Source organism: Carcharodon carcharias, chromosome 6, assembly GCF_017639515.1.
Source record: "Carcharodon carcharias isolate sCarCar2 chromosome 6, sCarCar2.pri, whole genome shotgun sequence".
In the NCBI taxonomy this organism is placed as follows: Eukaryota; Metazoa; Chordata; class Chondrichthyes; order Lamniformes; family Lamnidae; genus Carcharodon; species Carcharodon carcharias.
Genome location: NC_054472.1, coordinates 154,516,087 through 154,531,271, shown reverse-complemented (window position 1 = coordinate 154,531,271; position 15,185 = coordinate 154,516,087). Strand labels below are relative to the sequence as shown.

Sequence of the window (15,185 nt, the reverse complement as noted above, 5' to 3'; positions counted from 1 at the left end):
CATTCAGTTCAATGACAATTAGGAATAGGTAACAAATGCTGGCCTTAATTGTGCGTCGCACAACCCATGAAAGAAGAAAGAAAAAAATAAGGAACCATGTGGCGTTATCGAGCATGAGGGGCCCAGCTCAGCTAATTTCCCAGTGGTGGCTTCCTAGTCAGCCAGCTCCGGGCTCGCTGTCCATTTGAGGATGGCAGGAGGAATATAGGTGCTGCTGGCCCAATCAAAGCGCCGGCAACTCTGGAGCCTGGGCAGCGCCACTGGAAGAGGCCAGTGATTGAGGTGGTAGCTCAATATTGAGGTCTCGGACCAAGCTGCGAAAAACTTAAAATCAGGGGGCCAGACAGGGAAGCAGCCTCCACTTGGCAGAGGGGGGCCACTGTGGCCTGGTGGCCAGGGAATACTGTCCTTTCCCAGCCTTCTGCCTTCCAGCCTGCCACTGCGAGGCCAGAAAATCATGCCCTTTGGCTCCATATGCACTTGCCAGACAACAGCTTGAAATAACATTACCTGAAATTGCAAGGAAATATTATCATGTCTGATATGTGAGGCCTAGAAAATAGGATTCTTACGCCAAATTAAAAATCAGCATCCAGGCTACATTTGGAAACTCCATTCTTGAATCTCCATAAATCTTCACTGTGCTCAATTCTAGTAACTGTACTCACACTGTGGCTGCCCATCTGAACCAGTTACAGCCAGTTGAAAAGCTTTCCCTGTCACTGGGTCAATGCACCAAGCTTTACCATCGCCAGAGTTTGACCACTGCAAGATATTGTATTCTCCAGTCTGCAAAACAAAATACAACCATCACCGAGTAAGAGTGACAAAGGTAAAAGATGAGGCACACAGTAATGTTCAATATGTACATTTAGCACATTTACATTTTTTTGAACTGATTGAAGAAAATAGATTTCCTAATTTAACTCTCTAGTTTCTTAAATGATTCAGGTGTTCAGAGGTCTTGTCCATCACTAGTTCTTTCAGTTCAGAAAAAAAGACATGCACATGACTTTGTCAGGGTTATAAATATACCAATATATGTAATTGGTAGCGGTGAGTTAGTTAGTGGGTTAGTGTAGTATTTCAACCCCAGGATTTTGGTTTATCCCAGAATAAAGGGGTGAAAGTCTCTGCTGACTGTATAGATTCTATGTGAGATAGCAGGGGATAGCCTCAACCAAATTTCTAGTAGACATGAGTTGCAGCATAAAGTTGTCCCTAATTGGTAACAAATTGATAAATTGTTCATATCACACAGGTATGAACCTAACTGATTGTGCTTCTTTACAGGAGGGCCAATCAACACACCTCCCAGTAGAATTCCCATGGACCCCACTTCTACCCATACAACAAACCATGAATTAGGTTCTTCCCAGTGTCCAGTTACCTCACTGACACTTCCTCCTCCAACACCATGGACCCTATTAGGAAATGGAAGTTCTACTTGCCCCAGGCAGGAATATCCTATAACAGATGTATGATCCTCTCTGATGGATCCTAATTGTGAGTGTACCTTTCTAAAAGAGGCACTGGTCGTTAAGTCTCTCACAAAATGGTGTTTTATTGCTATCTCTTTAACACACCCTAATAGATCCTCCATAAAAGGTTCTTGATGCTGATACTGCCTCTTTAAAAGAAGGAAGACTGAAGGCAAACAAAAGAGGAATAGTAATTTTTTTGTATATACGCTTTTAAAAGGCAATGGTGAGTCAGATCAAAATTGGATATTCAAAACCAAAAACAGAATTACCTGGAAAAACTCAGCAGGTCTGGCAGCATCGGCAGAGAAGAAAAGAGTTGACGTTTCGAGTCCTCATGACCCTTCGACAGAACTTGAGTTCGAGTCCAAGAAAGAGTTGAAATATAAGCTGTTTTAAAGTGTGTGTGTTGGGGGCAGAGAGATAGAGAGACAGAGAGGTGGGGGGGCTGGTGTGGTTGTAGGGACAAACAAGCAGTGATAGAAGCAGATCATCAAAAGATGTCAACAACAATAGTACAATAGAACACATAGGTGTTAAAGTTAAAGTTGGTGATATTATCTAAACGAATGTGCTAATTAAGAATGGATGGTAGGGCACTCAAGGTATAGCTCTAGTGGGTTTTTTTTTCTTTTTTTTTCTTTTATTTTTTTATAATGGAAATAGGTGGGAAAAGGAAAATCTTTATAATTTATTGGAAAAAAAAGGGAAGGGGGAAACAGAAAGGGGGTGGGGATGGGGAGGGAGCTCACGACCTAAAGTTGTTGAATTCAATATTCAGTCCGGATGGCTGTAAAGTGCCTAGTCGGAAGATGAGGTGTTGTTCCTCCATTGGATATTGTTCTGTTTAAAATGGTGTCAGCAAGAAGCCTCTCTGGGATGTCTAATAAATTCTCTTTGATCTGTGACTTAGTTTGTACATTGCTTATTAATGATGTTGGCTGTAATGCAATCACCCGGAACTACTGCTAAATTGATGGTAAGTATCCATCAATTTAATTCATTCCGTCACCTAACCATCTTATTCAATGCAGATGTCTGAACTTTACTGTGGTTTGTCAACAATGTTCTGGGTGTTTTGGTAGTGTTACTACAAAGTTGCATTTTAGTATCTGAACTGTTTGAAGTCCGCAGCTGTTTTGATTTCAGAGTCGGCTGAGCAAATGAAGCTTCGTTCTGAACTGTGTGTTATAATTGATGGTATTTATATGGTCAGCCAAGATTTAAACTTTAAAGCAAAATATGAATCAGAAATTATGAGAAGCATCTCTCTTCAAAAAGGGACAATGGTGAGTCTCCTTCCTTAAGAGAGGATACCTGAATGTTTTCCTCTCTTTAAAAGAGGCTATGATTGTGACAGTCTCCTGTTACAAGGGACCTCAGTGTTGAGATGGTTTCCTTCTGAGAGATGCCTGAAGGTAAGTCACTCTTAATTGGAATCATAATGACGTGATGGCTTTTAAGAGAGTTTGTAAGGGAATCACTCTATCTTTAAAGGGAGTCCTAATGGTGCAATTCCTTCTTTAAAAGTGAGTCCTCTATAAAATGGCAATGTTGGTGGCACCTCAACATTTTGTTTCAAATTTACCTCAGAACAAGTTGGATTGAATAAATCCCTGGTAGATATGTTAAGCTGGAAACCCACATGCTTCCATCCAGCCAGAGCTGCATTTGTCTGAGAACGCTGGCATGGTGTCTGACCTGGAAAAAGAAGAGTGAAACACTAACTGCAATACTTCACTGGTTAGTTATTGTCACAAAAATAAATTGGCCTCACTCCAACGTGACTCCAGAAATCTGAATCTAGTTTTGTTTTTAAGGGAGATGAAGCCCAAGCCAAGTAGGTTATGGATATGCATAGGCAACCCTCCATGTGATGAGCTGGTAATCTGAGTCAGGCCACTGTAGAGAGAAAAAAAAATGTCAGGGTGATACTGAGCGGAATCATCCCAGATTTGCACTAAGTGTAGAAGCAGGTGGGGAAAGCGATGTTTTACCTGTCTGCCACAATGGCAACTTCCCAGACCGTATCATCCCAATCCCACTGAATTCCCAGGAAGCACGGAGTTTTAAATGCAGCCGCGGGCACACCTCTCAGTGCTTCCAGCCCACGGCTGCTGCAAAGAAGACATAACCTCGAAAGGCAAAACGACTGCAGCTCCCCCTCAACCCCTGATTTAATAACGCATCCCTCAAGTGCCTTTTGGATGCAGTGGAGGCCCGCTGTGATGTCCTCTACCTCCACTCTGGCCACAGGATGAGCAGCAGCATCACCAATCCAGCATGGGAGGCAGTGGCAGTGGTGGTCAGCGCCAATGCCCTGCAAAAGAGGACAACCACTCAGTGCTGCAACTGGATGAATGGTCTCATCCGTTCTGCCAGGGTAAGTCACTCTTCTCAGGACTCACAACTCAGACACTCACAGACTCATCGCACATCCACAGGGATCTCATACCTCAAGTGACAACCCCACTAACTCTCACACACACCCTCACATCTCCATCAGGTTCATATCCTCACATCCTCATCATCTGAGATGAACCATGGCTCCACTCACCACACAAACATTCCATGCAGTGCCATATGTCCTGCTCACACTCTCCATCTGCTTGCACATGGGAGAAGCTGGTTCACAACAGCAGCAAGAGCTCCCGGACAGGGGGTGGAGTGGCCCACATTAGGCCCCTCAATCAGTTCATGCTGACTGATGAGGGTGTGGACCGTGACTGTGGCAACAGTGAGGTTGGCAGTGAACACCCTCGTGAGGATCCTGCACCACATCATCCCTCTCTCAACGCAAATGTGAGTGCTCTCTCTCCTGTTTTTGACTCTGCTGCCATGCACTTTGGTTCACAGGGAGCTCTGCCAAGTGACTGACACCCTCAGCCAGTCAGTCCCTCAACTCCATTCATGTCCTCACCTCCAGCCAAGAGGAATCCTCCTCCATTGAAGAGCTGGAAATAACCAGCCTGGAAGACCCTTCACAGCGCTTACCCACACCCTCCACCAGTGCAGAGACACACATCTCGGTGGGACCAAGATATAGAGCAAGCTCAGGTTCACAATCTGGTGGTCAACGCACTGAGACGTTTCCGTATCAGGAGGAGGCAGGTTCAGCTGAACTTCCCGGCACTCGGAGGACTGCTGGGTAAGAGGCAAGTGTGAGGTCCAAGTCAGATGATGAACCTCTGCATTTGGCCTTCCAACTCATCCTAGAGAGTCAGCAGAAGACAGGGGAATATCACACAGAGCTATTGGAAGCACTCAACAGAGTGGCATGCGAATCAGAGGATTCATCTGCTCTCATATGAAGTGGTGCCTAAATGCATGCCTTTGGAGGTCTCCATGTGCAGAATGCAAAGATGTGGGCATACCTGCACTCCATCGTGGGAGCCATGGGTGAGATCCTGCAGTGGCGATATGAGAGGGAAACTTCAACTTCCCCCCAGCTGTTCCTTCCCCTTAAGGTGTCAGGCCAGGTTCCTTGGGCACTTGAAGGGAGGTGGAGCAGCAGCTGGACACCTCTGGGTCTTCCACTCAGGAATCCCAGAGACTGCCCTTTCCCTCCGAATCCCCTTTGCCTGTGACCTCCTCAACCTCATCCTCTGTCACCGCAGAGTGAGCAGCTGGCCCACAGGAGGACAGCCAAAGCAAACCGGCCTCTGATCTCCAGAGGACCTATGCCGAAGTCATCAGAGGCAACAGGGCTAACCATAGCACAGGTTGTCTCCACCCCTGCTGCAGATGTCAGGGTAGCAATAGAAGCCTAATGTGTTCAAAAGTTAAGAAATCCTGATCACAGTTGGTTGCACAGTGAGTGAACACATTTTATCACGTTACAATCTGGAAATATATTCACTTTCACTGAATAATGTGTAATGGTGTCTTCCAGCTTCATTGATAAGCTTTGTGAGTCCTCCCACTGCATTTCCCCCTACCCCCCAGCCCCCTAGCAGTTCAGCTTCATGCAGGTGGCCCACAGGTGATTCTGGAGGGAGAGGTGTGTGTGTAGCAGGGCCTTTCAGAGCCTCGTGCAAGCATTCTCCCATGCACACGGAGCCTTCCCATATCACATTCATCTGAATGTCCTGAGGATTTTCAATGCTGCCTGCTGGGGTTCGCATTCAGTTGACCATATGAGCTGACCTGCATCTCCGCCCACCTGCAGATCACACTCCCATGCAGTACCTAATCTCACCCACCACAACTCTTGTTTCACTTTCAATTTAGCCAGCATGGTAGTAACACAGTTTCTCTTTTGCTCCCCCATCCTTTCCCCTCCCCAGTCACCCATTACTGTCAACCCCACTGGCATCACCTTTCACCTCCCCTCCATGACCAACCCCAACCCTTTCTTTTCGGGGATGTTCAGGTGAACATGCATGTACCCTTCCTTCCAGAAAATCCCACCCCAATCCACATTCACCTCCCAGACATCCCCTTTCCCACCCACAGTGTCCGTGTCTGCCTCCGAGTCCCCACCAACCACCCTCGCCATCCCTTCTACCAATAACGTAGAAATCTCACCCTCCCACCCTACCGCCTCGCTTTGCCTTCGGTCATTCTCACCATTCCCTCCTACCACACCCACCCTCAGTTTGCTCCCCAGTAAGCAATCATGGACTAAAAGCCCTCCCTTGTACGTTCACCTGGGCTCTTTCCCCACCTCCGAACTCCTTCCTTGGAACTCCTTTACCCCCGGAACTCCTCCCCCCCGGAACTCCTTCCCCAGAATCCCCCCATTTAATTCTGCCCCCGTCCTGACATCAAGGCTGCATTTGACCGACTGTGGCATCAAGGAGTTCTAGCAAAACTGGCGTCAATGGGGATCAGGTGGAAAACTCTCCACTGGTTGGAGCCATACATAACACAAAGGAAGATGGTTGCGGTTGTTGGATGTCAGTCATCTCAGCTCCAGGATATCAGTGCAGGATTTCCTCAGGGTAGTGTCCCAGGCCCAACCATCTTAAGTTGCTTCATCAATGACCTTCCTTCCATCTTAAGGTCAGAATTTGGGATGTTCACTGATGATTGCACAATGTTCAGCACAATTTATGACTCCTCAGATACTGAAGCAGTCCATGTCCAAATGCAACAAGGCCTGGACAATATCCAGGCTTGGGCTGACAAGTGACAGTAACAATTGTGCCACACAAGTGCCAGGCAATGACCATCTCCAACAAGAGAGAATCTAACCATCGCCCCTTGAAGTTCAATGGCATTACCATCACTGAATCCTCCACTATCACCATCCTGGGGGTTACCATTGACCAGAAACTAAACTGCACTAGCCATATAAATACTGTGGCAATAAGAGCAGGTCAGAGGCTAGGAATCCTGCAATGAGTGACTCCCCTCCTGACTGCCCAAATCCTGTCCACCATCTACAAGGCATAAGTCAGGAGTGTGATGGAATGCTCCATACTTGCCTGGATGAGTGCAACTCCCACAATTCTCAAGAAGCTTGACACCATCCAGAACAAAGCAGCTCACTTGATTGGCACCCCTTCCACAAACATTAACTCCCTCCACCACCAACACACAGTAGCAGCAGTGTGTACAATCTACAAGATGCACTGCAGGGATTCACTAAGGCTCCTTAGACATCACCTTCCAAATCCACGACCACTACCATCTAGAAGGACAAGGGCAGCAGACAGATGGGAACACCACCACCTGGAAGTCCCCCTCCAAGCCACTCCCCATCCTGACTTGGAAATATATCGCAGTTCCTTCACTGTCACTGGGTCAAAGTCCTGGAACACCCTTCCTAACAGCACTGTGGGTGCACCTACACCACATGGACTGCAGCGGTTCAAGAAGGCAGCTCACCACCACCTTCTCAAGGGCAATTAGGGATAGGCAATAAACGCTGGCCCAGCCAGCAGAGCCCAATCCCATGAATGAATAAAATAAAAACTCCTTTAGACATGTTTACTTCTTCTGCCACCCTTACTTCTTCACCCTTCCTGACTCCTCCCTCCTGCCTTACTTCTTCCCCCTTCCCAACTCCTTCAGGCATCCTTACTTCTTCCTCTGGCCTTACATCTTCTCCATACTTTGCACTCCTTCTTCCCGGACTCCTTCCTCCCCCCTGCATTCCTTCCTCCACCTGGACTCCTTTCTCTCTCTGCACTCCTTTCCCCCTTTGAACTCCTTCCCTTACACTTCCCACCTCCCTTACACCTACCTCCCAGTTGCCATCTTTTTTTTTCATTCATGGGATGTGGGCTTTGCTGGCTGGGCCAGTATTCATTGCCCATCCCTAGTTGCCCTTGAACTGAGTGGCTTGTTAGGCCATTTCAGAGGGCATTTAAGAGTCAACAACTTTGCTGTGAGCCTGGAGCCACATGTAGTCCAGACCAGGTAAGCACAGCAGATTTCCTTCCCTAAAGGATATTAGTGAACCAGATGGGTTTTTACAACAATCGACAATGGTTTCATGGTCATCAACAGACTTTTAATTCCAGATATTTTTATTGAATTCTACTTGCACCATCTGCCATGGTGGGATTCAAACCCGGGTCCCCAGAGCATTACCCTGGCTCTCTGGATCAACAGTCCAATGACAATACCACTACACCATCACTTCCCCTTTATCCCCTCTTCCCCCATAATCCCTCCCCACCAAACTCAACCCCCCTGACACCTTTGTTCCCCCCTCCCAACCTCCTCCCATCCCCCAATACCACTTCCTTTCCCAGTCAATCCTAGACCTTCCTCTCCACCCACTCAACCATCATTTGTTGTGGGCAGACCCTCAATGGTGACTTTCCAACTTCCATGAGCTGCTCCATGGTGGAACCATATCCATGAGAATCCACCCAGCATGTCATGGACGTTCCTCCAGTGTGCCGTTGCTGTTGGGCTCCGGCACCTTCTGCTCCTCGGATATCTGCAATGTGAGCATGGCCCTGGCGGTAAGTCCTGACTTTTACATATCATACTGTCAAGACGTATTCTGCACCAGTGTGCTACCCTGCCGGCGTGGGGGGATGATACCAGTGGGCTGGCCTTATAATGATATGCAGATATATTACAATGAGTTTCCCAATGTCAGCTGATGGGAAACACCACTCCTTCCCCTTTCCTGACTCCTTCAGGCACCCTTACTTCTTCCTCCAGCCTTACTTCTTCTCCACCCTTACTGCCCCCACTCTCCGCACTCCTTCCCCCATGGCTCCTTCCTCCGCCTGGCCTTATAATGAAATGCAGATGTATTACAATGAGGTTCCCAATGTCAGATGGCGGGAAACACGGCCCGCCATTGACAGGCAGAGCGGACGATTGCAAACTGGTTTCACGACGTCGTGAAACGGATTTTTGACCTTCTCGCCATATTGTTCGCTCACACCACTGAACACGCCCGACGCCAGTGGACATGGAAATTCCGCCCACTGTCAGTCACATATCTCCATATCTCCATATCATTTGGGTCAGTACATGACTCTTGAAGGCCCTAGGTAAAGGCAAAAGGAGAAAACAGATCTTTGAAAAAGAGAGTGGGTTTCCTCAACAGCTCAATGAGTTGCTGCTGAGTGAGTAGCTGGGTCATACAGGCTAGGAAGGGCTCAGATTTGACCTCTGAACTGTGCTCAGTTAGTTGTTCTCAGTCACAATTGGTATGGATAGGGAGATGGGGCCCCACTCGTGAAAGGATCGAGAACAAGAGGGCACAGGTTTGTAGTAATTAGTAAAAGAAGCAATAGTAATAATAGGAAAAACTTGTTCACACAGTGAGTGGTTAGGATCTGGAATGCACTACCTGAAAGTGTGGTGAAGGCAGGTTCAACTGAAGCATTCAAAAGGGAATTTGACTGCTACCTGATAAGAAAGAGTGAGTAGGGGTACAGGGAAAAGGCAGAAGAATGGAGCTTCGGAAGACCGTTATGGACATGATGGTCCAAATGGTCTCTTTCTGCACCATAACAATTCTGTGATTCTGTATAATTCTCCCTTCATGTTCCTGCTGGAAATATAGAAGTCAGGTGAAAACAGGAATAGATTCTTCCGTGATGGCCCCCATAGTGGAATACATTCTTGACATGTATTATCATAGCTCAAACGTGATTAATGGCTTGGGCAAGGTGCTACTGTTAAAGGGACATCACCCCAGTGAGGACCTACATCACATGGACTGCAGTGGTTCAAGAAGACAGCTCACCACCACCTTCTCAAGGGCAATTAGGGATGGGCAATAAATGCTGGCCTCACCAGCGATGCCCACATCCCATAAATGAATTTTAAAAACTCAATACCTTCAGCAGGGATAGGGAGAAAAAGTATCAGCAAAAACTAAAACAGATTTCTCTCCCCGCCCTCACCTCTTCCCTGCCATATTTAGAAAAAAAGAAAGAGTACATTAACCATATTGAAAGAGGATTGGGTAGATGGTTGTAAAAAGTAAATATTAAATAATACAGAATTGAGCAAAATAGTGAATGACTGTTATGGTTTGTAGAGAAATAAAGAAAATGCCAGCATTTATGTAGCAAAATTCATAACCCCAGGATGTCCAAAAACATTTTTCAGCCAATTAAGTAATTTTGAAGAGGAAGGCCTGATTTTAACTGCAGGCCTGTTTTTGGTGGGAGAGTAGCAGTGTGAATTAGGCAGCCAATCAGTGGCTGCTCTGCAGGAGTCTGAAATCTGCAAGTCCATATTGAGCAAGGCCTGAGATTTTCTTGTGGGATGAGGAGGATCAGTCCTGCTCCATTTGGCACCCATCACTTCCCTGGGATCTTTCACCAAGTGGGAAACTCACTGTAGCTACCCATTCAGGGAGCTGAGTTAAAATTGCATTCAGGTCCCAGATTTCAAAACGCATTTGTAAAAAAGAACACTACCAGCTTTGGATGGTCATTCTTGCCACCTGCTCAGTTGAACAACAACTTGCATTTACTTAATACCATTAATGCAGTAAGGCATCACAAAACACTTCACATGGGCAAATAGCAAACAAAATTTGACACCAAGCCACATGAGCAGATATTAGGATACGTGACTTAGGCTTGGTCAAAGAGGTAGGATTTAAGGAGCACCTTAAAGGAATAGAGAGGCAGAGAGGTTTAGGGAGGGAATTACAGAGCTTTGGGCCTTGGCAGATAAAAGCACGGATGCTAGAGGGTTGCAGGTCTGGAGGAGGTTAGAGAGGTAGGGAGCAGAAATACTAATGCGCGATTTGAACACAAGGATGAGAATTTTTAATTTGAGGCATTACCTGTCAAAGATCTAATGCAGCACTAGGGTGATGGGTGAATGGGCTTTGGCATGAGTTAGGATATGGGCAGCAGGGATTTGTGCAACTTCCAACTTACATTGAGGTATCTGGGTCAAGCGATGAACCAGTGAACCAGGAATATAGCTTCCAGTCTCATCCACACACCAACAGTGGCCTATAGTGAAACATAAGAATAATTAGGTATTAAAGGAGAAAGGGTCGATTATACTGTCCAATTATAAAGGATAATGATGAATTCCAGACTAGATTCTCATCAAGGTATTTAAATAGTGTGTGTGTACAGAATAATTGGAATTGAGTTACGGATTTAGTGGGATTTAGATGGTTTATATATTTCTTCTTTTACATCACTGCTGCTCCCCATTCCCTTTTCATCCAGCTCATCAGCCCGAGCTCAACTGAAACCCAAAACCCAGCAGAGAAATCTTAGTATGCGAACTGACTATACTGCCAAGGTTCCCTCTCACTTAATAACAACAGTTTTCTCATAGCTTTAGTGTTAGTGGCGAAAGCAGCAACTGCTGCATACACACATCAATTCCCGAAAGAGGAACTTTGTTTATTCATTCATGGGAAGTGTGCATCGCTGGCAAGGCCAGCATTTATATCCCATCCCTATTTGTCCTTGAAAAAGTGGTGGTGAGCTACCTTCCTGAACTGCTGCAGTTCATGTGGTGTAGATACATTAACCTATCTTGCTCTTTCAGATGGTGATTAACCTACTGACCTGAAGTGACCTGTCCATCTGGAACTCTTTCATAAAATCATTATGTCCTGTTACCTTTGTTTCTTCCTTTAGAAGCCTCTTTGAACAAACATTTTATTGCCCCAGTTAATCGCTCCCATCTCCTGCTTGTCTTTTCCATCACCTACTCAAAAACCTGCCCCACATCTAAACTTTCAGATGTACTCCTTCAAGGGGCATTACAGAAAAACAAGCTAGTGCTGTTATGCAATTCTAGCATTTTCCATTGCTTTCTGGTCCCTGGTGAAATTTCTTGGTTTTTTGATACTGTGGGTGATATTTTCAAGTTAAACCACTGCACTCACCAGTACTCTCGTAGCATTGAGTTGGTTCCCAATTTCCAAAGCCATCACATTGAGGGATGTAGGGGCTGTAACCTTTCAGAGCCAACTCACTAAGAATCCCTTCCTTGAGCAATTGATTTCTCCTGTTGAAACGCAGAGCTGTTTGGAAGTATCTCATTAGCAAACTAAGGTAGGACATGGAACAAGAGCTTGATACACAAGTGACTTTAACACAGAAAGGCTCAAACTGGTTAATAACATAAGATGTTTCTCCAAAATACACCATGTAAAAGTCTCCTAGCTGGCACAAATCAAATATCTGCACGGCTTACAATATCGAAGCTCCTGATTTACTTTTACTAATGAGATTTTGTTAACTGCTGGTAATTTTCTCATGATACATAGCTCTTCAATCCTTATCATAATGGCCCATAAATTTAAAGCTTAAATAACAGCAAGGCTAATGGCACTCTCGTTACATATGCAGAATTGCTACAGTAGCTTTAGGTGGCAAATGCGAGGTTAAACACAGAAATTTAAAGGTTGCTGTCTTGGAGGCACCACTCCACCATTAACTTACTGAAAATAGCATCATGCTGCCTGGTTCGCTATTGAAATTGCAAAAATTTGTGGTAGCTGCACAGTAAATATGAATTAAACGCATGAGTTAAGTCAGGTCATTTTTAGTTCAAGTACCCTTTCAATGATGTAAAAATGTTAGTTACACCCAGTCAACCACTCGCCACTGAAACTTAACTATTACAAGTGCAAAAACACATTCCTTCAGGTTTTAATTATCGTCGGAAATTTTAAAATGTTTAAATTTAACACTTAAAAATTACTTTTCATTTTTGTTCCTTTTTGACCCTCTGTTAATTTAATTTTCCTCTGCATTTATTTGTCTTGTTGTTTCTGATCTGGCAATTAACTCACCCATATTCTAACTTACACTCCTTTCTCGTTAATTACGAAATCCTTACATCTGATTGGTTAGGAGCTGCATAGCTGTTTGCCCTCTTCACTCAGGTCCCAGATGCTTAGTTTTCCTCACTGCCCTGTTATCATCTCACACTTTCAGCAACCTGCCACAAAAAGTTTTAAAACCTAAATGTGCAAAGGCAAATATAAATAATGGCTGGGTGCTCTGCCACAGCAAGTTACAGCCCAATTGTTTCCTTTCCTGGGAAATGAATTTTTTGTTGGATCAACCTGGTTCCAAGTTGATATATGCAGTGATAACAATTGCAACTTGCAGTTATATAGTGTCTTTAATATACAAAAACATCTGAAGGCGCTAAGGGAGAAAATTCCAGAAGGTAAGCCTAGTCAGCTGAAGGTATAGCCCCTGGTGCTGGGGTAGAAGAAGCTGAAGTGCACAAGAGTTGGAGGAATACATAGTTCTGGGAGACAAGTAAATAAGGCTGCAATGTTGTTCGTTGTAGGAGTAGATCATTGAGCTCCCCAAGCATAGTCGACCATTCAGTTAGCTCATATCTGATATGTACCTGAACTTCATTTCCCTATCTTTGCTCCATATCCCTTAACACACTTACCTAACAAAAAGATCAATGTTGAAAATGTCAATTGTCCCAGCATCCATAGTCCTTTAGGGGAGACAATAACAGATTTCCACTACCCTTGTATGAAAAAGTGCTTCCTGATTTCACTCCAAAATGACCTAGCCCTATACAGCTGGAGAAAGCCACAGAGATAGGGAAGGGTGAAGCCACAAAAGGATTAAAGTATCAGGATGAGAAATTTTAACTGGATGTGTTTGGGGACCTGCAGTCCATGTAGGTCAGTGAGAACAGGAATGTTGAATGTGTGGGATTTGGTGTGGGATAGGATAGAGTTACAGATTTGACTCACCAAATTTGGACAGTCATATAGATCTAATCACAGGATCTGAATCAAAATACAGATTTACTCATAAGATCAGCACAATAACATATACATATAGACATTAAACCAATTTACTCACTGGACTGGGCAGCCCATCGAACAGCATAGTCAGATCCACTCAACAAAGTTTCAGAAAAAGAAGGACCAGTTTGGAATGTTCCAGAAGACTGAAACAGTTCATTCTCAGACAGTTGTATACCATTAGCCAATAAGAAACCTTGGGTAAAGGAAATATTGGAATTCTTGGAGGGCATGAACAGTTCCTCTGCTTGACCAATGAACTGAAAGACTTGCTGAGCAGCACGATCACATGGTCCTGGACCTAGAACATAACACAAGGGTAGCACATTATGTAAACATTATATAATGATTATACATAACCCAACCATAACACATTAGCTATTTGAATTTCTGTTCCGTACACAGCTAATGGTTACAGTGATCAGAAACATCGATTTCTAATTTCTCCACAGTTCAATGTTAATTACCACACATGTGCAATGCCTCCATATTTTGGTAAAATTCATACTTATAGAGGTGAGGGATTGTTTTAAGAGTGGAAAAAAATTGCAGGTTTTACTCTGAGTAAATTCATAAACTTTACCCAGGCCAGGGACAATAGGCACAGTGTAACACTTCCTCTAATACTCCCTGAGCAAATACGGCATACGTTAGATTCAGAGAAAAGTCTCCTCTTTGCTGTCCATCAAATATTCCCAAATCAGGACAGGATTGAATGCTGAGCAAAACGAAACAAAAATAATCCTTATTTTTCTCCTGCCATACATCACCATGGTACAAATGGAGCATTATGGAGATTGGAAGCAGTAACTGTTTTAACATAATAATCCTAAAAAGATGCAAACTCTATGACGTATAATTGATCCATATTAAGTTTAAAATATTTTAAAATTGGTCTAACCCAGGAAGTTTCAAGCTTAAATAAAAGCAAAATACTGCAGATGCTGGAAATCTGAAATAAAAACAAAGTACTGGAAATACTCAGCAGGTCTGACAGCATCTGTGAAGAGAGAAACAGAGGTAACATTTTGAGTTAATTATGACTTTTCTTCAGAGCTGAAGATGTGATGAGTTTTATGCTGTTGAAAGGGAGGAGGGGGAGGAAGAACAAAACCTGGGATAGGGTCGAGGGTAGGTGAGGCAAAATAACAAAGATGTCATGGAATAAAATGCAAAGGGAGTAATAGTTGTTGTAAAGAAACAAAGCATTTGTCCAGAGTAAGTGTGAATAGCAGAATAATGAACAGCTGTGTCTAAAAACAAAGCCCTGGAACAAGGTGCAGACTGGAACATGGCAAATAAATAATGATCAAACTGGGGGACAGTGTGTATGGTCTGAAACTGTTGAACACGATGTTGAATCCAGAAGGCTGTGAAGTGCCTAATTGGAAGATGAGGTGCTCTTCCTTGAGCTTAAGTTGAGCTTCATAGAAACATTACAGCAGGCTGAGGGCAGAAATGTGAGCACGACAGCAAGGGGTTAATTAAAATGGCAAGCAACCAGAAGCTTG

At 44.5% G+C, this 15,185-nt stretch overlaps 1 protein-coding gene across 1 annotated transcript in view; it reads right to left on the bottom strand.

Moving 5' to 3' along the window:
* The window catches only part of tg (thyroglobulin), a 463,025-nt gene that overhangs the window by 398,219 nt on the left and 49,621 nt on the right, over positions 1-15,185 (bottom strand). The window contains exons 11-15 of the mRNA XM_041189302.1: positions 13,733-13,975; positions 11,773-11,976; positions 10,799-10,876; positions 3,070-3,182; positions 669-789 (exon numbers count right to left, since the gene is read on the bottom strand). Coding sequence (XP_041045236.1) covers positions 669-789; positions 3,070-3,182; positions 10,799-10,876; positions 11,773-11,976; positions 13,733-13,975 — 759 coding nt within the window. The remainder of the gene's footprint in view (positions 1-668; positions 790-3,069; positions 3,183-10,798; positions 10,877-11,772; positions 11,977-13,732; positions 13,976-15,185) is intronic.